Source organism: Marmota monax, unplaced genomic scaffold, assembly GCF_021218885.2.
Source record: "Marmota monax isolate L192 unplaced genomic scaffold, Marmota_monax_Labrador192_F-V1.1 WCK01_AAM20220418_F8-fsc00086, whole genome shotgun sequence".
NCBI classification, from domain to species: Eukaryota; Metazoa; Chordata; class Mammalia; order Rodentia; family Sciuridae; genus Marmota; species Marmota monax.
Window position 1 is genome coordinate 382,499 of NW_026693086.1, and position 26,186 is coordinate 408,684.

The following is a 26,186-nucleotide window of genomic DNA, read 5'->3' on the forward strand; positions in this document are numbered from 1 at the left end:
TAAATTTGAAAAATTTTTTTCAATCACATAATTTTAATGAACAATGAGCAACAAATGAGCAGAATTTGTGCTATTAGTTGGGTGTGATGGCACATGCCTGTAATCCCAGTAACTCAGTAGGCTGGGGCAGGAGGACCACAAGTTTGAGGTCAGCCTCAGCAACTTATCAAGGCCCTGAGCAACTTAGTGAGACCCTGTCTTAAAATAACCAGTAGATCATTTTCACAGGTAGCTTTATTTGGCTTTTAGAAAAATATATACAATAATCAGAACCTCGGTTCTCTTAAATAGTTTTAAATTAAAAGTATGCAAATGAGAGTTAAGTGTATTTCCACAGTTAGAACATCAACACTGCTTAGTAAAGTAGCAGATGGGAAATCCTGCAGCAAGTCAAAACCATTTACAGGAATTCAAAGAACTGAGCAGGAGTGGCTCTAGCAGGCAAGCTGGCCAGCCAGACCACATCTGGGGGCGGAAGGGATTTGATCTTTCTCCTTTAACTTAAATTTGGGAAAGGAATGAAAGATTTACACAGTCACCTATCCTAAAGGCTGTAGCTTTGAGTAAAACATTTGAATAAAGAGGGTTAGCCCTCTAGGACATATACTAATGAGCTTTGATCAAACCAAAGCTTGCCATTTGAATTTGGTATTCAGATGGATTTGGATATATTAGGATTATCTGTCAGTCACAATTCAATTGGTGGATATAACAAAAGTTGAGGGCTTGGAATTGTTAATGTCATTTATTCTGGATTAGACTCCCACTTTCTCTTGAACATTCTTCCAAAATGAATTCACAGTATCCAACAGTGTTTGCAAGATATTTCGGTTTGGCAACCCTGACTTCTACAAAGTTTTGAGAAGTTGAGCAAGGAGGCAATAGGAATTGCTTAGCTTTGTTCCAACCCTGCCCTTTTCCCCCACTATAGTAACTCCAAGCCAATTTCTCCAGGAGCATGGATGTCCCTCAACTGGCTCTAAGGTGTTTCTAGGAATTGCAGCCTAATGAGTGCACCAGCCAGAGGCCAGTTTATCATGGGATTTCCTACAACACTTAAAAAGGAACTGAATTGTGGAATTGACAACAGTTTTCTCGATGTCTGAATTTGCTACATAAGCAAAGCAATGAAGCATATATCATGAGCAACATCAGGCTCTGAAGTCTGAATGGGAGAGGGTTGGTAAAGACACAGGTAAGTCAGTAGTAGAGCTGGAGACTCATTTAGGAATAAGGAGTGAGAGAGCGGTATTTTGTTCTCTGTGCATCTATTTCCTGCTTGCTTTTCTCAATGCAATTAAAGATCTCCTTAAATAGTGCTTTGTATTCTGGTGGTGCCGTGGTATTGGGAGAACTGATGGGCTCTGGGGTAACAGAGGCAGGTTCCCAGCTGCTGGCACTGGATTCAGACTGGGTGTTCATACCCATCAGGTCCTTGGCCAAAGCCCTGGAGGTCTGCACAGCCTTGTGGGACAGAGAGTCCTGTTCCTGCTGGCACTTCTTCAGCAGGTCTTCATACTTCACCTTCAGAGCACTGTACTGAGTGTCCACTTCATGCAGAAGGGAGATGCCTCTCTGCTTCACAGCCTTGGCCCTCCTAATGCAGGTCTCCTCATGGCCCTTCACAATGTCACCCCCTGCCAAGCTGCTAAGGACCGTCTCACTGCAGCTGCGCCTGAGAGGCTTTCTATGTGCCTCTGGCACAGTCAGGAACAACTCCTCCAGCAGGGTCTGGCTGGGCTCTTTGAATGAAACAAACAGAGAGTCTGGCACCAGCTTCTCAACCCCATTCACAAAAGGATGCTCAGCCTGCAGCATCTGCCGCATCTCTGCCACCTCAGCCTCCAACTCCAGCGCCCGCGCCCGGTAGGCATCCGTGGCCCCCAGCTGCTGTTCCAGTTCATTGTTCTCCTTCAGCACGAGCCCGTACTCCTCCTCCATGGTCATCCGCTTCTGCCGCTCTAGACTCAGCTGGGCCTGCAACATTGTCACTGTCTTTTTCAAGTGCTTGTTTTCTTCCTCATCAGGGCTTTGCTGACTTTGCAAGGAAGTGATCTTCTCAGCAAACACATGGTCATAAACAAAGTGTCTAGGGGAGAAATGGTGAAGGAATACAGCACACAGGTCAACCAAGCGTGCAAAGGAAGAGACTGGGTGTTTTTTAACTAAATCTAAGTTATGAATGGACCTTTATTTATTTATTTATATGTGGTGCTGAGAATTAAACCCAGTGCCTCACACATATGAGGTAAGTGCTCTATCACTGAGCCACAACCCCAGCCCTTGAACTAAATCTTTAGTGGAGATATAATGATTGATATTCAGTTTATTTCAGATCAGAGCAGAGGTTCAAGTGAAATTGTGAGGCTGGGAAATAAACACATGAAAGCAAACAATTTTTGTGACTATTTTTGTTTTTGAAGTACTATATTTTCCTTTTTTGGGGGGTGGGCACTGGGGATTCAAGTCAGGGGCACTCCACTATTGAGCCACACCTCCAGCCCTATTTTGTATTTTATTTAGAGACAGGGTCTCGCTGAGTTGCTTAGTGCCTTGCTTTTGCTGAGGCTGGCTTTGAACTTGCAATCCTCCTGCCTCAGCCTCCTGAGCTTCTAGGATTACAGATGTGTGCCACCACGCCTGGCTTAAAGTACACTTCAGAACATTCATTCCCAAAGACCAGCAGCGTGACAGCTGCCTTCCTAGGAAATACAACAGCCCAGGGGTTCATGCCTTTGGCTGTAGAAGGACTCACCTACACAGCTGACATCTGCCTCCCACACCCCATCTATTCTGATCTTGCCGGTTGCTACCTGGACCTGGAGGGTTAGTTTTAAAAGCTCTCCAGCAATTCATAACATTCAGGCAAGGTTAAGAGCCACTGCTATTATGACTTTTAACCAGCTTTTTACCTTCACTTGGAAATTCTAATTTAGGTCTGAGGGAATATTGGTTATTTTCACTTTGAAAAATTCCACAGGTGATCTGGTGGACAGTCAAGGAGAACCACCACCAAATGAACAATGGTCTCTCTCCTGTTCTGTCCTGGGCAACTTGGAACTGTATTTATTTGTGTAATTACAGCAGGACTGCCTCTCCACTAAGATGAAAGCTCACAAAGGCACCACACATTCCTCATGTATGGCAAAGCATTTGCTGCATAGCGGTGTTGAATAAATAGTTCTTAAAGATTTAAACTCATAACTCTAAATTATAAAAGGCATTTCTCTTCAGGCAAAAAAAAAATATTCTCCTGGATTTTTGTTTTGCTGAAATTCCCATGTTTTTCCTTCACTTTAAGGCAAAATACAACTCAAAAATCTGTACTCTATCAGAAGTATTTCTAATCTTACATGAAGATTTAACACATTAAAGGCAATAAAATAAATGCTCCTGAGACTTTTCAAAATGAGTATTCATAAAATTACTAGTACCCAAGAATTCATATTTGTATGTTTAAACGGTTTTGTTCAAACCACTGGTAGTTTAATAGCCAAGTGCCATTCCCCCAAAATGGTACTTTTTAAACTACTGGAATCCAGGATGTGTCAATGACATGGATGTTTCAACTTATTAATCCACAGAAAAGTAAGTTCTTACTGGCGGAGGTCATATAGTTCCTTCAGACAGGAGAAGCTGGGTGCAGATTTCTCCTGGTCACATTTCCCCTGTCTTCTCCCTTGGCCAGATGACTTCAACTCCTCCACTTGGCTCTGGAGGTGATCGATGTTGGTTTGTAGACATTCAATTGTTTCAGTCAGGCTGCGAGGAACACATAGAAGCCAATCACTCCTTGTCATATTATATTAAGGACAAAAGCAGTGGAGAGATTTTAGCCACGCAAACTGGGCTTTCTAATTGGAAAGGACTTACAGTTAATCTTCATTCTCCCAAAAGAATTAAAATTAAACTTTACCCACATTGACCCAAACAGCCATGTCTACTCCAACTTGGACAAAATGACTCCTCTATAGAGTTTCCTCTATAGATTCTAGAAAGTTTACCTCAGAATTTTTTGTTGTGAGGCCTTGCTTTCAGCAACTAGCTTTTGATTTGTTTCTTCCAGTTCCCTTGCTGTGATATCTAATTGTTCGTAAACTTTTGCATGCTGTTCATTCATTTGCCGTAGAAGCTCCACCTGCTTGGTCAGATACTGTAAGAGAAGATAATTGCAACAAGGTGACACAAGCAGATATAACACTGGGAGGGTTTCAACCCCAATTCTCTGTTTCTCTCAAACCAATTAGTGTGGGGTGAGGACTGGTGCAGAGCTTTATCTCTGGGCTCAGCACCCTCCTGGCACATCCACGTGCTTTCCAACCCAATAGCTCCTGTAGCTTTGTTTCAGTTTTATCAAAAAGCTTCATGTCACAGGCATGACCAACTCAATTGATGGCCACTGGTGCCTGACTCAGAGGCTGAGGAGTGGGCTGGTAGTTCTAACCCCCTAATCACGTGGTTGGTTCCTCTGGTCAGTGCCTATCATACTACTCCAAAAATTTCAAGGGTTTTAAGAACTATATGACAGGAACCAGAGACAAAGACAAGTGTATAATTTGTATTATACCATAATACTTTAAATCCCCCCAAAACTGAAGTTTTTAGGGGCTATAGCTTAGAGGTAGAGTGCTTGTTTGGCAAGTGTAATAAGGCCCTGGGTTCTAAACACCAGCACTACAAAAAAACAAAATACGACAAAAACCTACCTGACTTAATAAAAAACAAACACAGAACATCCTTCATATGCTGAACTCCCTCAATGCCTACCAGTATTCCTATGTATCATGAGGCTGGTCTAATTTTACAAAGCACATAACATGCATAAAATAAATATTCCAAAGGAAAACATAGTGAGATATGATAATCTCTCAGGAGAAAAAGCTTGGAAAGCAAGATCAAAGTTCAAACAAAAATACCATGCTTAAAAGAAAAAAGAAAGCCTAATGTGTAGGATATTAGATGATTTTCTCTTAAAAAATCATTTTTTTTCTGAGTGAGGCATTCGGGGCAAAAAGTAATGGAAAATACATTAATTTAACCAGAAAATTTTAGTTTAATATGCTTCAATGACCACCATTATTTTTAATTCTATTGAGTGTTCTCACTGTCATCCTCCTTGTTTGTGAAACTGACCAGATTGTTTTGGTCCTGCTAAGACTTCTTTCTAAATGGCCAGGTTATGACAACAAAGGGAATCATAATTTTTTGAGCCATTTTACAGAACTCTTCAAGTACCTCCAGGGCCAGTAAGTAGACTTCTTTCAAAGAACAGGGCTAAATGATTTTCAATGGACTCTTAACAGTGTTGGAAAAAGCATCTATGGTCTCTTCTCAAATCTAGTTACATAACTGAGCAATGTGTTGAGCTACCACATAGCCTCTCTTTAACTTTGGCTTTCTCATCTGAAACTCTTGAAGCCAAAAGTGTTTTGGCATATTCTTTGCATTTTAGAAAAACAACATGGTGTTCATGCATTACACTTCTGCAGTACCCCTGTGAGACTGAGCAGGACCATGGAATCAAGCATTATACTTCTGCATCAAAAAGTACAAAGACTGTGAGCAACCTTGGATCAGTTAAGATCAAGACCTGCTTCCAATGAACTTGCTGCAAACTTAAGTGAAAAATCTAGGTTCGGGGCTGGGGATGTGGCTCAAGTGGTAGCACACTTGCCTGGCATGCGCAGGGCGCTGGGTTCGCTCCTCAGCACCACCTAAAAATAAAAGAAAGATGTTGTGTCCACTGAAAACTAATAAATATTTTTTAAAAATTCTCTCTTTAAAAAAAAAATCTAGGTTCACAGGTCTTTTGGGTTCAGAACTGATAATGAGGGTTTGTGAATCTATTAGTGTAGATTGAGAGAATTAAATGAGGTTAAGTGCCCACGCAGCAGTGTCTATGAAAATCTGTGTTTATTCTTTATTGCCTCAAACCCCACCAGTTTCTTTTGATCCCTTGAAAAATCAACCTCAAATTCTCATAGGGGAAGCTTTTTCAGAACTGTAGGACTGGGTCCTTAATTCTTTTTTTTTTTATTAAATATTTATTTTTTAGTTGTAATTGGACACAATACGGTTATTTATTTATTTTTATGTGATGCTGAGGATTGAACCCAGGACCTCGCACTTGGTAGATGAGCACTCTACTGCTGAGCCACAACCCCAGCCCCTGGGTCCTTATTCTACTCTCTTGTTAGCAACATCATTGGAGGTTCCTGTCATTGATAGGATATGTGTGCAATCCCTGAGGAAAATTGGAGTGGGAAAAATGTTCAGAATTACAGGAATATATATGTTCACAGGCATATTTTATATATGTGTATATCAATTATATACATACAAAGCTGTAGAAATTCTATAAGCTACTTTATATGGAGTATAAAGCCTCACGTATTATTTGCCCGGATTCACAACAATCTTTAAAAAGGTTAATGTATAATCAGACGATAATTTATTAAATTACAATAGGAGCTGATCCTACCAATGACTGCAACAGTTACATACTCTATGAAGAACACATAAATGGCATGTGAAAAGCCAATTCATGAACCGAAGTCTCTTAGTGGGCACAGGATCAGAGTGTCTGATTGAAGGCAGTGGTACGTAGCTAAGAGCCAGGTTTGAGTCAGATCTGGACTTGAAGCCCAGCTTTGCCATTTATAAATGGGTAACTTGATTTTTCTGAGGTTTCCTTATCACACTACCTCATAAGGCTATAAGATTAAATATATATTTGGAGGGACCAGGATGTGTCTGTCACACCACAATATGCCTTTTTGGTATAAGGACTATTGGGCTGAAGACAATTAAGAAGATGATGCAGGAAAGTTCTCTGCCCTTCCTGTATCTGCCTAAAAGCAGGGCATAGATTTATACAAAGGGTATCCCCACCTTCCCTCCCTACCAGGCAGAACAAAGGTTAACCACTAAACACAACTTTAGACTCTCATGGACCAGATCAGCACCAGAGGAGTCTACATTAACAAGCTTTGTCAGCCTTTGTCCATTATTTATTTGCCTTCCCATAAACTGCTGCCCTTGGAGTCTTTTTCATCCAGTCGCCTCTCTAAAAATTTACTGTTCTTTGTTAATATGCTAAATAAGATGGAATTCAAAGCCACCTCTTGGAGAATTACTATTTGGGGTATCATTCATACATATATATATGCATGTTAGTAACTCTGTTGTTTTTCTTTTGTTAATCCGTCTTTTGTTGCAGGGGTCTGTTCCAACAAAGAACTCAGGAGTCCAGAAAAGATTATTTTTCCCCCTCCAAATATACTACTATATGAATTTACATAAAGATTAATATTTGTAGAGTCCAGCATGGTTTCTGGCATATGGTAAAATTGCTCAATAAGAGGCAGCTAGCTAGTGTCATCTTTCTTTAAAGTTTTCACACTTACATATGCTAAGATTCACCAGGAAGATTTAATTACGTGCAGAGACATGGTGATGGGGATGGATCCCAGGACCTCACATATGCTCAGCAAGCACTCTACCACTGAGTTACATCGCTGGCCCCAAACTTTGACTTTTAACCTTAATACTTACCATTTTCCTTCTTAGGACTTAGCTTGCTTGCAATTATTCACACCAAGATATATTTTAACTATATCATTACAGCATTTTTTTAAAAAACGTTTTTAGTTGTAGCTGGACACAATACCTTTACTTATTCTTATGTGGTGCTGAGGATCGAACCCAGCACCTTGCATGTGCTAGGTGAGCACTCTACCACTAAGCCACAATCCCAGTTGTCATTACAGTATTCTTTAAAAAAATTTTTTGATGTGTTCTTATAATCATTAATTCCCTGAAATTACAAACTAGTTACTTTGAGTGCCCCTTAACTTTTCTACAGATGGCTAATCTTACCTATTACATTTTAAAACTTTCTATTATAGCTCCAAATACACATAAATGCAGAATTGTTTAATAAATTCCCACATACCCATAATCTAGTTTAACAATTACCAATAGTCTTATAACATCTCTATTCTCTTCAACCTTGATCATTTTAAAGTAAATCCAAGGCAGTATTATATTTCTGAGAGAGAAAACTTTAGATTTTAGCATAACCACAATTCCCAAGGAGGAAAACCAATTACTTAATGTCTATCAAATTGCAACATTTTCTTAAGCAGTTTTTCCAGCTTCGTTTGCTTGATTTAGCTATTGATTCTTTCTTTCACACTCAGGGTGCTTTTATTAAACTTCAAGAGTTGCCCCACAGTAAGGCAAGCTCTTCCCTCCTTTAGGGCCTTTACCCTAACGTCCTCTCTCCCAAGGGACACGCTCCTCTGTCAGCCGGTAGTAGTAGTCTGGGTCCACAAATAAAAGAGGGGTTTGTGAATAAGGATGGGGAAGACAAGATACTTTGCTAATTCCTAACTGAAATTGAGCATTTCCTGCGAATATGAATACAGGCAACAAAACACTAATAGGACTGGGGGTATTTGTGACTTCATCACCAACAGAAATCACACTGTAGTAATGGTAGAAATCTTAATTGCTTAAGACAGTTAAGAGGATTTCGGGGCACACACACACACTAAAAGGTTAAAAACTTCTGTTATTCCTAAGGCCTCATTTCAAACATAAGATCTTTATAGAAGACTTTTGGGCTGCCTTGCCTAAAGCAGCATTCCTCGTGAGTCCCTCAAAACAACACACCAACAATTAGATGAACTGTTTACTCACTAATGTCGCCTTCTTTCTAAGAAGGAAAGGTTCTTGTATACCTGTCTAGTCCATTCCTTACACAGAGTTGTGACTAAAAAATGTTAGCTAAATGGCAATTTCTAGACTTCTATTCACAACCTCTCAGATCTCTCATGACATTTCAGTGTTAATTGAAAGATTTTGAGATGGGCTTTGGTTTTAGCCCTCTTGGGAAAAGAGCCTATTAGTCACTAATTCTCTCCTCCTTCCCCATTTCCAGATTATTTCTCTGCTTATTCCCAAGGCAATAATATCTACCAGTAACCTAAGGGGAGACATTTACAATTCTACCACCCACTCCATGGGTCCCAAGTCACAGACCTATTTTACCAAGTCAATATGCAAATAAGTACAAAGCAGCTATTAAAAAAAAAAAAACTATAGAAAGCCCCCCTTATTTGATATAAAAAGCATGATAAAGACACAAGGACACCATTAAGAACTTGTGATATTTTAGTCTCAGAGGACTTAGTTTGAGGACAAAGAATGGCAAAGGAGTCTGTTTAGATGCAGTAGTTTAATCTTATGTTACACATCAAACTTAATCAGAAAAGCCTTTCACTTCTCCAGTATTCAGTTATATGTTACAAAGAGTCTGACTAATTTGGTCAGCAACTTAAAAATTATTTGATCTCTATACAAATCCTGTTGTAAGACAAACATTAACTTTTAATTCTATGGAGTCAGATGTCCTGCTTTCAGGTCTGGTCTTTAAATTAGTGTTTATTTTATTAGTGTTTATTATTTTATTAGTTTCCCCCCACCCCGAATCTGGAAGGAAATTAATTTGCTTATTTCCTACCATTCCTTCAAGGTACAGACATGCTTCTGATGATCTGATTTTCTTAATTCAGGATCTCTGACACAGTCTCAAATGAATTTGACTTCCATACTAAATAGCAGAAGAAAAGACGTTTTAAGCAAAACAGTGGAGAAAGGAGGACACAGGGCAGCAGAAATGCAGGCAAAAATGTCAATTTATAGCCAGAATATTAAAGTTTAAGTGCCTTGGGTTATCTCACTGCCTAGGACTTTGCACAGAGAGTCACCCCAATCGTGAGTACAAGGTTCTTGTCCTGCAAAAGGCTATAAAACAAGCCACTTTTATTATTGAGGTAAGCCAATAGAAAAGAAAGGCCAGCAGGATTATTTAACACCTCTTTGCAATTGCAAAACCCTAACCTGGACTGCCAAGGTAGACACACACAACCCAAACTAAAAACACACGTGGAATGAAACAAAATGGAAATTTGGCTTTCCAGCAGTGTTGGGATTATCCTTAAACGAAGGATTACAGCCCAAATCCTCTGAATTTAGCATCAAAATTATTTTCCATAATAACGAAAAAATATTTCCTATTACCTTTGAAAAGCCTCTTTCCTCTGATTAATATATTTTCCCTGTAGGAAATTTGGGGTGGGGAGGGCATGACTGTAAAAATCAGTCACCTATAATTCTATTAAAAGCTTGGCTTGCTTTAAAGATCTCTCCAGTAATTCAAGAGGATTTATTTTTTTTTCAGAATTAAGATTCTTTCATTATAAAAATTCTTAGTACATGGGTATAAATAAACTATGCACAACTTGCATTGTCCAAAATATATCACTTGCATAAACTCATCCCCTTAGAACAACTACATATCAATGTAGTATAAACATTATTATCACATTCCACAATGGAGTAAACAGATCTGAGAAGCAATTTACATGGCTAAATTCTCTAGCTATCTGCAAATAAAATTGAGGTGTACACCTCAATCTCCTAACATCCAGGCCAGAGCTCCTTCCACCTCTTTTAAAATCTCCAGAGGTAGGCAGCTGGGGTATAGCTTGATGGTACAGTACTTGCCTAGTGTGAGTGAGGCCCTGGATTGAATCCCCAGCATGCATAAGTAAATAAAAAAAAAATCTCTTATTTAAATAAACAATTCTCCTAATTATTCAAAGAGCTTTATAAACTTTTTTAAAAAATGTGTTAACTTTTGGGCTGGTGTTGTGGCTCAGTGATAGTGAGGTTGCCTAGCAAGCACGAGGCCCTGGGTTCGATCCTCAGCACCACATAAAAACAAATAAAGGTATTGTGTTCAACTACAACTAAAAAATAAATATAAAAAAAGTGTTAATTTTTTTTTTTATACCTTTATTTTATTTATATATGGTGCTGAGGATCGAACCCAGTGCCTCACCAGTGCTAGGTGAGCGCTCTACCACTGAGTTATAATCCCAGCACTATAAACAGTTTATCTGTTAAATTTCTACAAGTATTTATTGGTTACCTACTATGTGTGAAAGACCATGAATAAACACAGCAATAGCTCTCAATGTTGCAAAAGGAAATGGGAGAGGGGATAAAATAAGTCAAGAAATAAGCATAAAATACAGTAGAATATTGATTAAAAAAAAAGCACAAAATGCTTTAAAATTCCATAGAAGGCTTGTGTGATGGTAGCAAAGACTGTGTCAGATCCTACTACTCTCCACAGCTTCTCTCTCCCATTAAAAAAAAACAAACAACAACAAACATTGCTCTAGACTCTTAAAAAAAAAAAAAAAGAAATTAGCACTGAATAAAAGTGACAGATTCCAGACTTCTCTGAAGCCAATGGAACTATTTCTTTCAACAGCTTTTTAAGCTACATCTATCAAAAATACTGATCATTTTTTATGAGAATTATTTGAAAGTCACAAATAGGTTTTGCATGAATATTTGTGGTAGTATTACAAAACAGCCTTTGGCAGTTTCCCAGTCATTCATCACTGTCATAATAAATCAAGAATTTGGGATTTCATTCAATATTTACTTATTTATTTACTTACTTACTTCAGGGATTGAACCCAGTGTGGCTTAACCACTGAGTCACATCCCCAGTTTTTAAAAATATTTTATTTAGAGACAGGGTCTTGCTAAGGTTGGCTTTGAACTCAAAATCCTCCTGCCTCAGCCTCCTGAGCTGCTGGGATTACAGGCATACACCATTGTGCCAGGCTGAGTTTCGGATTTTATGTAGTATTTTCATCAGTTATGCACTGACAACTCTTTATTCACTCTGACTAGTTTGTTTCTGGACCATTTGTCTCAATTTAAATTTTTCTAAGTGGTGGGATATAAGAGCTGACTTTTTGGTTTATTTGCTCAGTGATAGAATGTATGATTATGGCATCAGGCCCTGTATTCAATCCCAGCACCAAGTAAGTAAAATAAAAGGTTAGTTTTCCACTTGTACAAGTGATTCCATTTCTGTAAAAGTTCAAAAACATGCTAAACTTATCTAGGATGTCAGTGTTAGGATACTGCTGGTAGGGTGGTGCCTGGACAGGCTGATAATGCTCTCCTCATCTGGATGCTGGCTGTTTACTTTATGAAAAAAATTTGTTTTCTTCTTAATTTTGTTTATTCATTTTTATGTGGTGCTGAGGATCGAACCCAGTGCCTCACATGTGTGAGGCAAGCACTCTACCACTGAGCCACAACCCTAGCCCCAATCTTATGAAAATTTATCAAACTATACTTAGGATTTGTGTTCTTTTTCTGTTTGTATATTCTACTAAAAAGTTTTAAGCAAAGAGAAAAAATTGATGAAGTTTAAATTAAGGAAAAGTCCTTATAAAATATTTAAAGGGGGTTTCCTGAAGGTTGCAATAAAAAGAGGTACATAATACAGGGGTCACATTTAAGTAGGGAATCAGGCTCTCTGGCCGACTGGCTACTTTTACATCCTTTGTTTTAGGTTACTAGAGAGAACCCTCTCAGAAGTCTACTTGTGATCTGTACATAAGTCTTCTGGGTTTGGATATGCATAAGCAGGCAGTAACACAGACCATGGGAGTCCCTCCTGACAAGTGGGCTTGGTCAGTACTGCTCCCATCTCATTTCCCTGTTTTGTCTCCCATCCCTATTTATTTTTATGAAGAGATTTAAAGAACGAAAAAGAAAGGCCAGCCAGCCATAATAGCAGTGAAGAACTCTACGACAGTAACTGTTCTTAGCCCAAACCAGTTTTGGATAAAGAACACCAAAATCTTCAATGCTTGGAGTTATGAACCAGTGGACCACATCCTGTTTTGTCTCATCAAAGTGTTTCTAAACTAAATTTGTTTGAATATTTAATTATATATTTATCATTAAAATCTGAACTGTATACTTCATTCCCATTGTGCTTTGAAACATTTTATGAATGACATTAGATGGAAGATTTGAAGAATCTCAAAGATCTTTGGATTCTGTCAGAATGTAAACAATCTGTCTTAACTGCCTAATCCTCAATACCACAGAAAAGGTAGAAAGACAACTTAATCTATTTTCTCCAATGGCCCCAGAGGCAGAACACCTATAAAAGCTCATATAAAGTATAATATTATATATTATATTAATATATGTAAACTCTAGGTTATGATTTCCAACTTATTTTAATGTACCTGTCAATTTTACTGAAATATTTACAGAATTGAAAGCTTGGAACTTAATGAGTTAAATCACAAAGCAATGTGTTGGTAATATAACCAATAGGCATCCTCTCCCAATTACACAAATATCTGGACTTCTTTCATCTATCCTTGGGAGATATGTTAAAATAAGTATCAGTTTTAGAATTTTATTGATATGTTCATAGGAGACATTAACACAATATATTGAGACTAAGTTTCTATCCAAGTACAAATAAATGTATCTCACAGTGTATAACAGTCTACGTTGCTCTAGGAAATCTTTCAAATCTTTCAAAGAGTTGAAAGACGCTTGCCTGGCATGCGTGAGGCACTGGGTTCCTCAGCACCACATAAAAATATTAAAAAAAACAAAAAAAAAAACCAAAAAAAAAAAAAAAAACCAGAACAGGAAAAGATTTCCTTGACTACATGTAACACTTGACTAGTTTAACAGTTTTAAAATACCTGGTTTTCCTGTATCTTTAGGTTTCTGACAAACTACAAGTTGTTAAATTCAATTTAGGGTACAGCATGTTTTATGTTCATTTTTTTTTTTTTTTTTTTGGTACCAGGGATTGAACTTAGGGGCACTCAACCACTGAGCCACATCCCCAGTCCTATTTTGTATTTTATTTAGAGACAGGGTCTCACTGAGTTGCTTAGTGCCTCGCTTTTGCTGAGGCTGCCTTTGAACTCGCCGTTCTCCTGCCTCAGCCTCCAGAGCCGCCGGATTACAGGTATGTGCCACTGCACCCGGCTGTTCTGTTTTTAATGTAGGATATGCTAAAAATGGTGCGGGGCGAGTTCAAAAATCTTTACAAATTATCCTTCCCTAGAATTATAATTGGAGCTAGAAAGTACTAATTATAATGAACTGTGTCACTATTATGGAATCTTTTACATCTTGCTATCGATAGACTCAAGAGTTCTGGGTCTACTGTACCAAGCTGAGGGAAATGAATTATAATTGAATTTAAGTGTGAAGCTTTTGGGGGGTAGGTGGAAGTTTGGGGTATGAAGAAAGTTGTTCTGATGGGGCAATTATTGGGTTAATAGCAACAATTATCTTCTTTATAGTCAAGTGGCCTACATATAACTAGGCTTCTTTAATGGGAACATTTATAAGGTCATAGCACCTTCCATTTTAAAGCCTTAGCCTAGCATCTTTCATCTTAAGTTTAAGTTAGGCAAAAAGTAATATTTTAATGAAATCCACCAAAAATATAAGTAAAATCAAGACAACAGCAAGGAGAAAGAAACATACTTTGATTCTTTGATACATTATGAAATCAGGTACTATAATTTTTGAACACCTAAATCCAAATTTGGAATGGTGTTTGGAGGAAGTAAGAGGCCACCAAAGAGTGGGTATATAGGGAACTTCCAACAGTATGGATAGTTTTCTCTCTTAAGCTTGATAATGGGTACCTATTGAAAGCTTGGAACTTAATAAGTTAAATCACAAAGCAATGTGTTTGTAATATAACCAATAGGCATTCTCTCCCAATTACACAAAGACTTACGTATTTTTTTTTGCTTTACATATTAATAAATTTTGAGTTCACTTCACTAAGTGTATAGCAAGATGAAAATCACATACTTATGTACTGGGAAAACCTAAAGAAAGTAGAAATCAAGTCTCCACCTTTCTGATGGTTTTTATTCTCAAAAAAGAATCTACCTTAGAATATTGTACTTCTAATTGCAAGCATTAGCATAGGAGTATGTGATTGCTACACATCAAAATGCAATTCTCCCACTGAGGACATTACCTCAATTTCCTGTAACTGCTCCTGATTGGTTGTGTACATCTGCTGAAGAGAATCCTCCAACTCTGTGTTCCGATCCAGTAATGTCTTCCCAAGCTCAGCAGCAAGTTGGAGATCTAGCACAACAAATAAATCACAGAAATACAAATGAACTCACTTCAACATTTTATATAAACCAGTCCTTAAAATAAGAATGAACCAAGTCCCAATACATACAAGTCAGATCAACATAGAATGGCCCAACGAAAACCGAGTTCTACTTAAAATTACTTGAACTGGGATCTTTAGTCAGTGAAGTACTATCACATACCTGAATTACTTAGATGACATGAAAAATAGCAATCTACTTTATGGAGATGTAGTTATTAATTTGGGGATGATTCTCAGCATTGTGACTTCTAAAATTATAATTATTTGCAAGTGAAATAGACTGACAGTCTTTTTTGGATGGACCCTTGAGTCAACATACAGACAGATCTTTCAGTGATTTCTAAATTCTAATGAATCTGGCTGCTGTAAATAAAATTTGTTATATATCCTGGACTCCTAGTGGGTCTAAAAATTAAGTTAAAAGGAAAAATACAGTATCAGTGAGAAAATTGCCCCAGGTCTGTCTCTCTCTACTTCTTTCATGTCCTTCTCCAAGTTGTGCAAACCAACTAAGCAAGCAGCAAGATATTTTTTGATTCATACTTCCATTTAGCATATAACCATATATTACTTTAAGCTTAATTTCCAACTATATTTTTTCTTAGGCATATATGTATATAAGATAGGATTTGTTTATATTATACATAAACCCAGAAATTAAAACTTAGTAATTAAAAAAAGACACCAGTTTTAACATAGGTAACTGAAATACTTATCTGCATAGTAAATTTATGGCCAGTCTCCTTTGATATAGTGGAAAATGTACTGAACTCTGAGTAGGAAGGTCTGAGGTCCAATTCTGATTACACTTTACCAGAACACTTTAAGATGGTGACTTTATCAGTCACTACATATAATTTTCTTAAGAGTTATTAAAGCAATGACTCTTTTGTCAAGATAAGATTGTGAAAATTAAATGAAGTAAGGAAGTACTTTACAAACTGTGCTATAATACACAGGCAAAATATTACCAATTAGTATCCAATGATTCACAAATCAGTGTTTTTGTTGCTAGGCATTATTAAAACTCTGGCTCTAGAAAAGTGCATAAAATGGATGAAGTTCCTGCTTTTTGTTGACATTCCCAGATTAATGGGGGAAGGCAGACAGCAAAAAATTACTAAATTTACAAACTTGTGATAAATACCATTCATACATACATACTGACATTCAATAACATCAGACAATACATTCTAGGCACTAGGGCTACTAGGAACTCAGATAAAAAAAATTCCCTACCCTCATGGAGCTTATATCCTTATTTTTCCCAATAGGAAAAAAATGTCATAAAACATATAATAAAGAGAATAAGTGCTAAAGAGAACATATAAAGCAAGGAAGGGTTACAGGAGGAGTGTAGATAAATTGTTGAATTTTAAAAACATGACAAGGGTGACATTCCAATCAAGATATGAAGGAACTGAATAAATGACCTACACAGATCTATCTAGATGAACAACATTCCAGGCAGAGGCAAACAAGGGCAAAGACCCTGGGAGGAAGGCTGATTGGAGACATTAAGGAAGCCAAGGAGGCTGAAGAGAATGTGTGTAGAAGGTGGGGAGTCAAATCAGAGAGGCCCGAAGGTTGGCTCACTTGCATAGGACCTTACTAGGGAGGTCAAGATTTGGCTATTACCTTAATGTGATGGAACCCAGCAGAGGTATGACAAGATCACTCTGGCTGCTGTGTAAACAAAAGGGACAAAGGTAGAAGCATAGTGACAGAAAAATGAAGCAATCAAACTGGACGAGAGAGGTGATAGTGACCTGCACTAGGTAAGAGAGATGGAGATGGGAAGAAGGAGCAAGGTTCTGACACGTTTTAAAAGTAAAGCTATCAGGATTTGTTGACCAATGTGATATGGAGTATAAGAGAGATAAGTGGGGGAAACCCCTTAATTTGGTTATAAAAGGCCTTATTGATTTATTGCAGAGGGTGGGGGTACTGGGGATTGAACCCAGAAGTCCTTAACCACTGAGCTACATCCCCAGTCCTTTTTATTTTTTATTTTGAGACAGGGTCTCACTAAATTGCTTAGGGCTTTGCTAAGTTGCTGAGCTGGACAAAGAGACAATTTAGAGCAGGAGGTCACAAGATGGATCTCTCCGAGGAAACAGCTACAGCTTGAAAGATGAGGAAGTCACCATGCAAGAGCTAAGAAAGCACTTGGCATGTTCTACAACTTGCCAAGCAGCCAGTAGGGGGAAGCTGATGGAAGAGCATGAGAGATGGAGTGGGAGAAACAAGGCAGAAATCAGATCAGATAGGATTTTGTAGGCCATGGTAGAGAAATTTTGAATCTTATTCTAGGTATGATAGAAAGTCATTTCAATTATATCATAATGTGTACATGTGGATATCTAGTTGTTTTGTTTTTGTGGTACTGGGGATTGAACCCAGGGCCTTGTGTAAGCTAGGCAAGAATGCTTTCATGGAGTTACATCCCCAGCCCTTTCACTTTTATTTTGAGACAGGGTCTTGATAAGTTTCTCAGGCTGGCCTTGAACTTATGATCCTCCTATCTCAGCCTCCAGGTAGTTGGAGCATGTGCCTACGTGCCCAGCAAAATGTATTTACTATGAACAAATATTTACTACGAAAACAGGGAACCTCGTGTGAATTTAAACTGAATTTTTAAAGGTTGACAAATAAGGTTTAACATCTATCCATTACTACTAAGATTTAACCTAGAATAAGTGGTAACAGAAAAGCAAAAACTTTGTTACCTAGTAATGTTCACCTGAGTGCATAATTGATATTCTACTTGTTTAGATTTCAGTGGGAAAATTCAAAGCAATAACATTTACCACACATCACTCCAACTCATTTTAAAACATTTTACACCATTTTAGACAAAACAATGTGGGTAGACAGGTGCTAGAATACAGTCTCTTATGATTTCAATATTAACAATGTTTAAAATGTCTGTTACTATTATTACATTAAGACCTCAGGGCTGGGATGTAGCTCAGTGATACAGCATTTGCCTAGTGTTCATGAGGCCCTGGATTTGTATTCACAAGAATGTTTAAAAACTTTTTTTTTTTTTTTTTTTTTTGTACCAGGGATTGAACCCAGGGGCATTTAACCACCAAGCCACAACCCTAGCCTGTTTTATTTTTCCTTTTGAGAAAAGGTCTCGCTAAATTACTGAGACTGGCTTTGAACTTGTGCTCCTCCTGCCTTAGCCTCCTGAGCTGCTGGCATCACAGGCATTACCATTAAACTTTTTATCTTTACAAGGCATGTCACCCAGTTTTTAAGATGAGACACCCTGAAGCACAAAGCTCTTAAATGACGTGATCAAATAAATCCATACAGTAAGTCACAGGTAAGACAGAAGTTACTCAATCAACAGATTCTAATTTCCTCTCATCAAGATTCTCTATCATCCACATCTGCAGTTTTAAGGCTAATGAAAGGGAGTTACACATATTCCTTTAAGATAGATGATACAGGGGCTAGGGTTGTGGCTCAGCGGTAGAGCACTCACCTAGCATGCGCAGGGCACAGGGTTTGATCCTCAACACCACATAAAAATAAAATAAAGGTATTGTGTCCAATTACAGATAAAACTACAGATACATAGATAGATAGATAGATAGATAGATAGATGGATGATACAAATTTCCCTAGTTGAGGGACTTAGTCTTGTTTGTTTTCACAGATGGCAATGGGACACTAGAGTTCAACAATTTGGATATTTATTGCCCTCTCTGCTATGAAAAGCATATACAGCCCCAGGCAAGTTAATATCTTGTTACCATGAAATGCAAAAGAACCAGGTATGGCTGAGGATGAAATAATTATTCTATGCTCACAGAGTGTGCAATGTGTATACATAGACCCACAAAGAAAGCATCACAATATATTAAGACAAGCATCAAAGCATTACCTAAGCATTATTTAAGTCTTTCCTTCTGGCATGTTGAAAAGTGATAATTTCTCACTGGGAAGGATCAGAAACTCACCAAGAATGTTCTTAACTAGCAATCAAAAACCGAGCTGAAAGAAACCTCTTCCAAATCAAGACTGACTTGAGATGAGCATCAGCCACTTTTCATTCAATTATGAAACTGCTTATGTTACTTAATAGCAGCTAAGGACATCTTCCCTCCATCACGGAACCAGAGGCCAAGTACTCTTTAGTAAATAGCAAACAAAAAAGAATTTGAGACTTCTCCTTATCTGGATCCTTATTTTCAGTTAAACAATACACCCAACTGGTTTAGTAACCTGAAGTCTCAAAGTCTCCTAAATATTTCATAGGATGTTTAGAATTCTAGCAAGTCTCAACTACAAGAAAAGCATCTGTGAAGTCACACTGTATAATAGGACATTACTTCATCTGTTAGTTTAAAGATGTTGGAGGGTTTTTTTTTTTTTCCTGGTCTTTAAAAAAAAGTTTGTTTCCTGTTGTGTAGCATCTGGCTTCCATAACCAAAAGGAGCCAAAAGCTGGCAGTAAGCCCAAGGTTTTCTAAATAACTAGTAGAGGGAATAGAAGAATATGGAATGTCCTTTATTTATATTTTTAATTAAGGCACGCACGTGCGCGCGCGCGAGTGCACACACACGGAACAATATAGTTTCAAAGCCTTGCACACCTGTTCATTTCTATTTTATGAGGAGGATTTTCATTCTCTTTTCTAAATCCTATTGAACTGGCCTGGCTTAGGCAGACACTAAAAATATCAGATTTATGGCATGCTTGAGAATTGCAACACTATCAATACCTTCATATGTTTGATATTCTTTTACTAATCAGTCTTTGCAGGTAATATTCTATTTTAGTGGTGTAAACTGTTAGCTGTAAATAGATATTCACTCAGCTCTGAGCCTTGAGAAAAAATTAGCTCAAGCAGCTGAGTGAATTTTTCTTTTTTTCTTTCTTTTTTTTTGGGGGGAGGGGTAAAAAGACCTTTCTTCCAGAATTTTGAAATCTTTAAGTCCCACTGTTAGTATATTTCCTCATTTTACTTAAGTTTCTTTCTTTCTCTCTGTTTCCATACTGGGGGTTGAACCCAGAGGCCCTTTACCACTGAGCTACATCCCCAGTCCTTTTGATTTTTTTTAAAATTTTGACACAGGGCTTGCTAACTTTCTGAGGCTGGCCTTGAACTTGTGCTCCTCCCGCCTCAGCCTTGAGTGGCTGGGATTACAGCAGTCTGCCACAGTGTCCAGCTTTATTTTAGTTTCTTAAAAAAAAAAAAAAAAAAGAGGAACAACATATTCCCAGGTTAGCTGTAGTCTGTAGCAGTAATTCAATAACATTAGGGCTGAAAGCTTTTCCCATTACAAAGTCAAATGCGTCACTTGGTGACGCTTCTGTTTAACTCCTGTTGCCAACGTTACTATAATTGGGAACACAAAAACCTGAATATAAACATCAAGAGAAATGATGGTGCCAGTTTTAATGACCCTCCAAACTGTGATTCAGCGAATTAGGTGCACATAAGCAAGATGTTACTCATCTTGAAAAGAAATTTTTGGATTCCTTTAAACTAAGATGTCATTTGCTGATCTACATACTAGAAACCTGAATCCTTATTCTAACTTGCAGAGCTTCACCAAAGGACAATTATAATGGCAGTTGGCCTAAATGAAAAATCAGTCTCTGATGTCTTTCCACCTGGTTCACAGGGGCCCATTTCAAAGAAAACACCATCATTACCTACACAGAAGGTTCCTGCTGTCCCCGAAAAGATCATACCCACAGAGATTATTGTCAGTATTCCCACTGTGCCAACCCAGCCCTCTGACAAAAACTAGTCTCTCTATCCAAGTGTTTTGAAAGCAAAGGGGTTTCTCCTTTTGCCTATACTCAGCTTTACATGTTCCTAATAAGGTATGAACAGGAGACAAGAGTCTACCGAGTTTAGAATTTTTCTGCAGTTTTAATTTAAATAAAAATGCTCTAGAAAACTTTGATACAAGGAGGACTCAGTCTATTAGGTAATGGCTTCCATTGCTAAAGGTAAAAAATTTAGTAATGGTTAAGGCTTTGAGAACAGGACCTTTAAACATTGTTTTAAGCCACTCTCTCCAAATAAGCCTAAGTTAACAGGACTATAAAAAAACAGACGTCTACAGATAAGATCCCATTAGACCTGCTTAATTGATTTGTATCATGGGACAGAGTTGCTCCCAAACTTTACTCAGTAACAAACATCTATTGATGACCTATAATGTGCCAGACACCATAGTGGGCACACAGCATGAGGCAGCATCTACAGGCTTCTATAGTGTACAAATTCCTAGAAAGAACATCAACTTCATGAGATTAGGAATCCTGTCTACCTATCTAGGCACCATTTGCCCCAGTGCCTAGATTAATATCTGACATAGATCAGAAAATAAATTTTTGAGAAATGAACAAGATTTGAAATCTGTTAGAAATTCAGTTCTAGCTGGGGGTTTAGCTCAGTGGTAGAACATTTGCTTAGCACAAGTAAGGCTCTGGGTTTGATCCTACGCATCACATAAAAAGTTCAGTGGGGGAAAGATATCCTTTTATCCACACTGCAGTATTCATTCTTTCATAGGCCATATTCACAAGTTTTGATTGTTGGAATTTCCCATATTCTATTCCTACCCCATATAGTTGAGTGTCATGTCAAATACCATTGTGATAATGGATGTAAAAATCTTTTGAAAAGTACAGAACAAATTCCAAATGCAAATCAGCAGTTAAGAGGTTCAGAGGTTCTTTAAGGCTTGTTAAATTTAAAGCTCTGATGACTTTATTTTGATCAGAGATTAAGGAGAATTCCACATGGAAGCCCAATGTGTTGTACTTGTGTACTTGCTTCTTAGTTGATTGAAACAGTAACTGGTTGTTTCTGATAACCTCCCACAAAGGAGAGTGCAGTGTGGATTAAAGCACCTTAATGGAAGAGAGCCATGAAAACAGTAATCCTGAATGAGTGCTTCAGTTTAGTCAGCCAATATTATAATCAAGCTTCTATTATGATGAGCTAACTATCAGCTAATTGTGGGAGATTAAAAAAAAAAGCCCACTCTTAAAAATTATGTATGCTTCTTATACACAGGAAAATAAAATATCTAGCTTTGATTATACAAACTGCTTGATTTATTACAGGGAACTATTGCAATTGAAGTTGCCTCATTAATCTTAAAGTATCAAAGTAGGCCATCAATCCTTATGGGGCAAACCAAAACTACAGTCCTTGAAATATATGACGAATTTGTCTTTGGGGCATACAGAAAATGATGGCAAATATTGTGTTACAACTGCTAATAGCTAGACTATATAAGCATAATGGTGAACCACTTTAAGTCACTGAATGTTAATTTAAGAAATCATCTTTTCCCCAAAAAGGTACTTGGGTTTTTTCAAGTCTATCAATGGTAGCATGAACAAGCATCATAATAATTTAATATGCAAGTAAATGACATGTTTTCACTGAAAGCTTAGAGATAACATAATTGTTTACATAGAACTGCACAAACAGAGGATGCATGAAAAAAAAATCCTGAGGATTATTCAGTATAGTGGTTAAGAACGTTTGCTCTGGAATTTGAAGTGAAACTCTAGCTCCCCCAACACTATCTACTTCTACCAGTTAACTAGTATTAGATTCTCCTAACAGCATCTAGTGTTGTAAGGAGGATTAAATGAGCATCTGTGTAAAGGGCCTATGAGTGTCTGACACATAAAAAATGTTCTCCAACTGCAAACTTCTGTTATTAATATGCCAAAAAAAAAAAAAATCTGGCTCCAAATCGAGGTCTGCTCTAAGACTGTCCTCTGGAGATACCATCAACAAGAAATCCACGTGCACTTTGTAGAACTGCCCTCAAATCATTTCATCTGGCATCTGCTGAACTACACATAAAGCAATTAAAACAAAAAACATGGTAATAACTGAAAAAGCTGGAAACTGGGATGGCCAGGAGAAGAGAGGGTTTGAACACTAACTATGATTCCCCATTCTGAGTTTGTGGGTTTAAAAACACCTGTTTCCATCTTTGGCTTCAGGCAAGCCCCTTAACCATTTAGCCTCTGCTTTCCTCGTCTGGAAAATGGAATAACAAAGGGTACTCAGAGTGAAGATGCGGATTAAAAGCACAGTAGATGTGCAAAGGGCTTGGCAGAGCGCCTGCCATACAGCAATTCTACCGCCGCCACCTGCGGCAGCTCCCACTCTGAGCTGGCCATTAAGGGCGCAGTTAGGATTCTCAGAATAGGCGGCGGCGGGGTCTGCAGCCTAAGGGGCGGCTTCCTTGGCTCTGCCAGCTAGAGGGGGCACGCTGGCTCACCCCTCTCCGCCTCGGAGGAATGCGGATTAAATCGGTTAATCCATGGAAAGCGTTCCAAGCAGTGCCTGGCGTGGATTTCTCACTCAACGCGCCCTGGCGATCTTTATTAGAGCTGCGCATTAGCAGGGCCGTGGGCCCGGCGCAGACGCTTCCTGCGGGCGAGATGGGCGGGCCCCGCCGCCAGGTGAGCGCGATACCTTCCCGGCATCTGCATCCCCGACCGCGAGCGAAGGCAACTTTCTAACAGTTTCGCACCAGCAGTGCCCCCCGCCGGGCCTCTCGCCCACCGGCGGGGCGACCTCGCCCTCACCTTGCTGCAGGTCCCGGTGGTCGTACCACGGCTCGTCCTCTTTCATTTCAAACTCCTCCACCAGGTTTTCAGCCAGCATCTCTGCCGGGGATTCCAGGGGCAGCGTCCCCCGCCGCCGCAGTCCCGCCTCAGCCGCTGCCCCGGGCTGTTCCCCGGTCCCGCCGCCCTCAGCCAGAGCCGCCCTCGGGCGGGACGCGCCTCCGCCCAGGCTCCGCCGCGCCGCCTCACCACGGCTACTCGCTGACCGCCGCCGCGGCGGCCCGCAGAGCTCGCCGTCCACAGCTTCCCGACTCCCCTCACGCCGCCCAACGGCCCCAACGGCCGGCGCCCCGGCGCGAGCGCCCCGGTTGGCGCCCAGAGCCGGCTCCTCACGCCGCAGCCCGGCCCAACGTGGCACTTTGGCAGAACCCTCCCCGACCGGGGATGCGATTCAAACCCCCGGCGGCTTCTTGACCAATCGCGAGCGGGCTGCTGGCCGAGCGGCAGCAACCTTGCCCAATCGTGTTTCATTGTAGGTCCGCGGCTCGCCCGGTCCCGAGGGCAGTCAGCCAATGGTGGCTTCGGAAGAAACAAAGAAGGCGGGGAAAAGGAGAAGGGGTGAGGCCGAAGGCCCCGCCCCCTCGCCTGCGTTGTGTCTCTCTCTTGAGAGTGCGCTCCGGGTTCCGGTGTGGAGGCAGCGGCGGCGGCCTCCGCGGCGTCTGTGGTGGGTGTTCCGCCCACCAGTCAGTGGACGAGCTGCGCTGGCTCGAGCTGCCTGGACTCTGGCCTCCGAGCAGTGGGAGGTTATTGTCCCGCGCCCTTAGTGCCAACGGGAGGCATTGAGGGTGCCAATAGCCCGAAGTCCGCTGCCCCGCCGGCCCTTCTCTTACCTTGACTCCCAGACTCTCTCTTGGTGAAGCGCAGAGACTCAGGGTCGATGGGGGAGTTTAGGGCTGAGAAAACACCCTGTGAGTGTTAGCGGTTTCCTCCTGGACATCTGAGCTCTAGCGTCCAAGCCTCTAAAAGGACGGGCACCCGACCCGCTTGAGAATCTGCGGGGCGGCGAGGGGGGCGGTTGAAGCAGTCTCCCTGAGGGGAGAGAAGTGCACAGTTTTGCATACGATTTTTGAAAGATTCGTAGACCACAAGCTAAGATCTGGGGGCATGCCATTGCACCTAGAGAGGAGAGGCTGCATGCATCCCAGGCTTGATGGCCAGCAGGGCAGTGCACGCCCTTCTCCATAGACTTAGCACAGTAAATACTGTGTTGAGCTTTTAACATCATCAAGCAGACCTAACACGCTCCAAATAGGGTGACAGAAGGTCAGTATTCTCCAAGTGAACCTAACAGTGCAGGTTTTAGGAAAAGAGCAGTGCTACTGTTTAACGTGTATGGAACAAAAGATGGAGGTTGAAATATATTATTGAAAGATTAGCTCTAGAACAAAAGGTCATAATAACTACCAGGAAATCGGAGAGAGAGGTGAAGAGTAATGTTAGTTAAATCTTCATCAATCTCGGCAGTGAGTTGACGCCTTAAATTGATGATTCAATAATTCCTACCCACAGATGAGAGAGCTCTCAGAACTAAAATGGGAAACAGTTAAAAGTGCCTGAAGGGAGAAGTGAGTTGGGACTGGAGTTACATTATACATCTCTCTGTGATTTATTTTTTAAGCCTTACACTGTAATTAAAAATAGGAGAAAGAAAGGGGAGGTACTGCGGAATAAAATTGACCAAATTGTTATATGGTGTGCACGTACAAATATGTAATAGAAAATTCTGCTCTTGTATATAATTATAATGTACCAATAAATTTTTTTCAAAAGCTATGTAGGAATAGGAGAAATTGTTAGGAAGCAATTATAGATCCTCAAACTTACTTTTGTCTTTGTATAAATTAATAAATACTTGGGTGATTTGGAGAAGGGGAAAAACTCAAAATAGTCTTGTGGGTAATAAAAGGTAGAGTCTTCCTTTCCATTCTTGCTCGAATCAGGGTAACAAGTTGATGCTTGATCAGGTAGCCTGCAGGCCCCTGATCTTGGGAGAAAACTTGCCAATGACAAGAAAAGCTCCCCATTGTGAGGGTATTGCTGGAGGTTTTCAGCCCTTCAGGAAGGCCTTTTTTTTTAAATGAAATCAGTATTTTTTTTATAACTTTGTTTATTTATTTATTTTTATGTGGTGCTGAGGATCGAACCCAGGGCCTTGCACATGCAAAGAGAGCGCTCTACTGCTGAGCCATAACCCCAGCCCCCTGGAAGACCTCTTAATAGAATAAAAAGCATTATGGATCTAGACCTAGAGTTTAAAAAAAACAAAAACAAAAAACTCAAGTTCTAGTTGCAGTTGACACAAACAGAGAAGCCTTTAGCAAACTATTTGCAGGAGAGATTACCTCTTTGCCTTTTAGGGTTTTGAAAGTCACAAAAAATATAAGGCAGTACTTTGTGCCATTCTCAAACATAAAGCTTATCATTGTTAGTGATACTGTTTGAAAATGTGGGTATGTTTGGGGACAATCATGAGTATCAAAATAAA

The 26,186-nt window shown here is 39.5% G+C and overlaps 1 protein-coding gene across 2 annotated transcripts; it reads right to left on the minus strand.

Annotated features, from left to right (window-relative positions):
* Cdr2 (cerebellar degeneration related protein 2) lies at positions 1–24,055 on the minus strand. 2 transcript variants are annotated; one of them, XM_046454702.2, is made up of 5 exons: positions 23,663–24,055; positions 14,921–15,033; positions 4,005–4,153; positions 3,601–3,762; positions 1–2,089 (listed from the first exon to the last, which is right to left on the minus strand). In XM_046454702.2, the coding sequence occupies exons 1-5, from the start codon at positions 23,739–23,741 to the stop codon at positions 1,225–1,227; spliced, it is 1,368 nt and encodes a 455-aa protein (XP_046310658.1). In that variant the 5' UTR covers positions 23,742–24,055; the 3' UTR covers positions 1–1,224. The 2 variants fall into 2 exon arrangements, with proteins under 2 accessions (XP_046310658.1, XP_046310659.1); XM_046454703.2 differs by lacking the exon at positions 23,663–24,055 and adding an exon at positions 5,675–5,714.
* Positions 24,056–26,186: the final 2,131 nt, after the last annotated feature.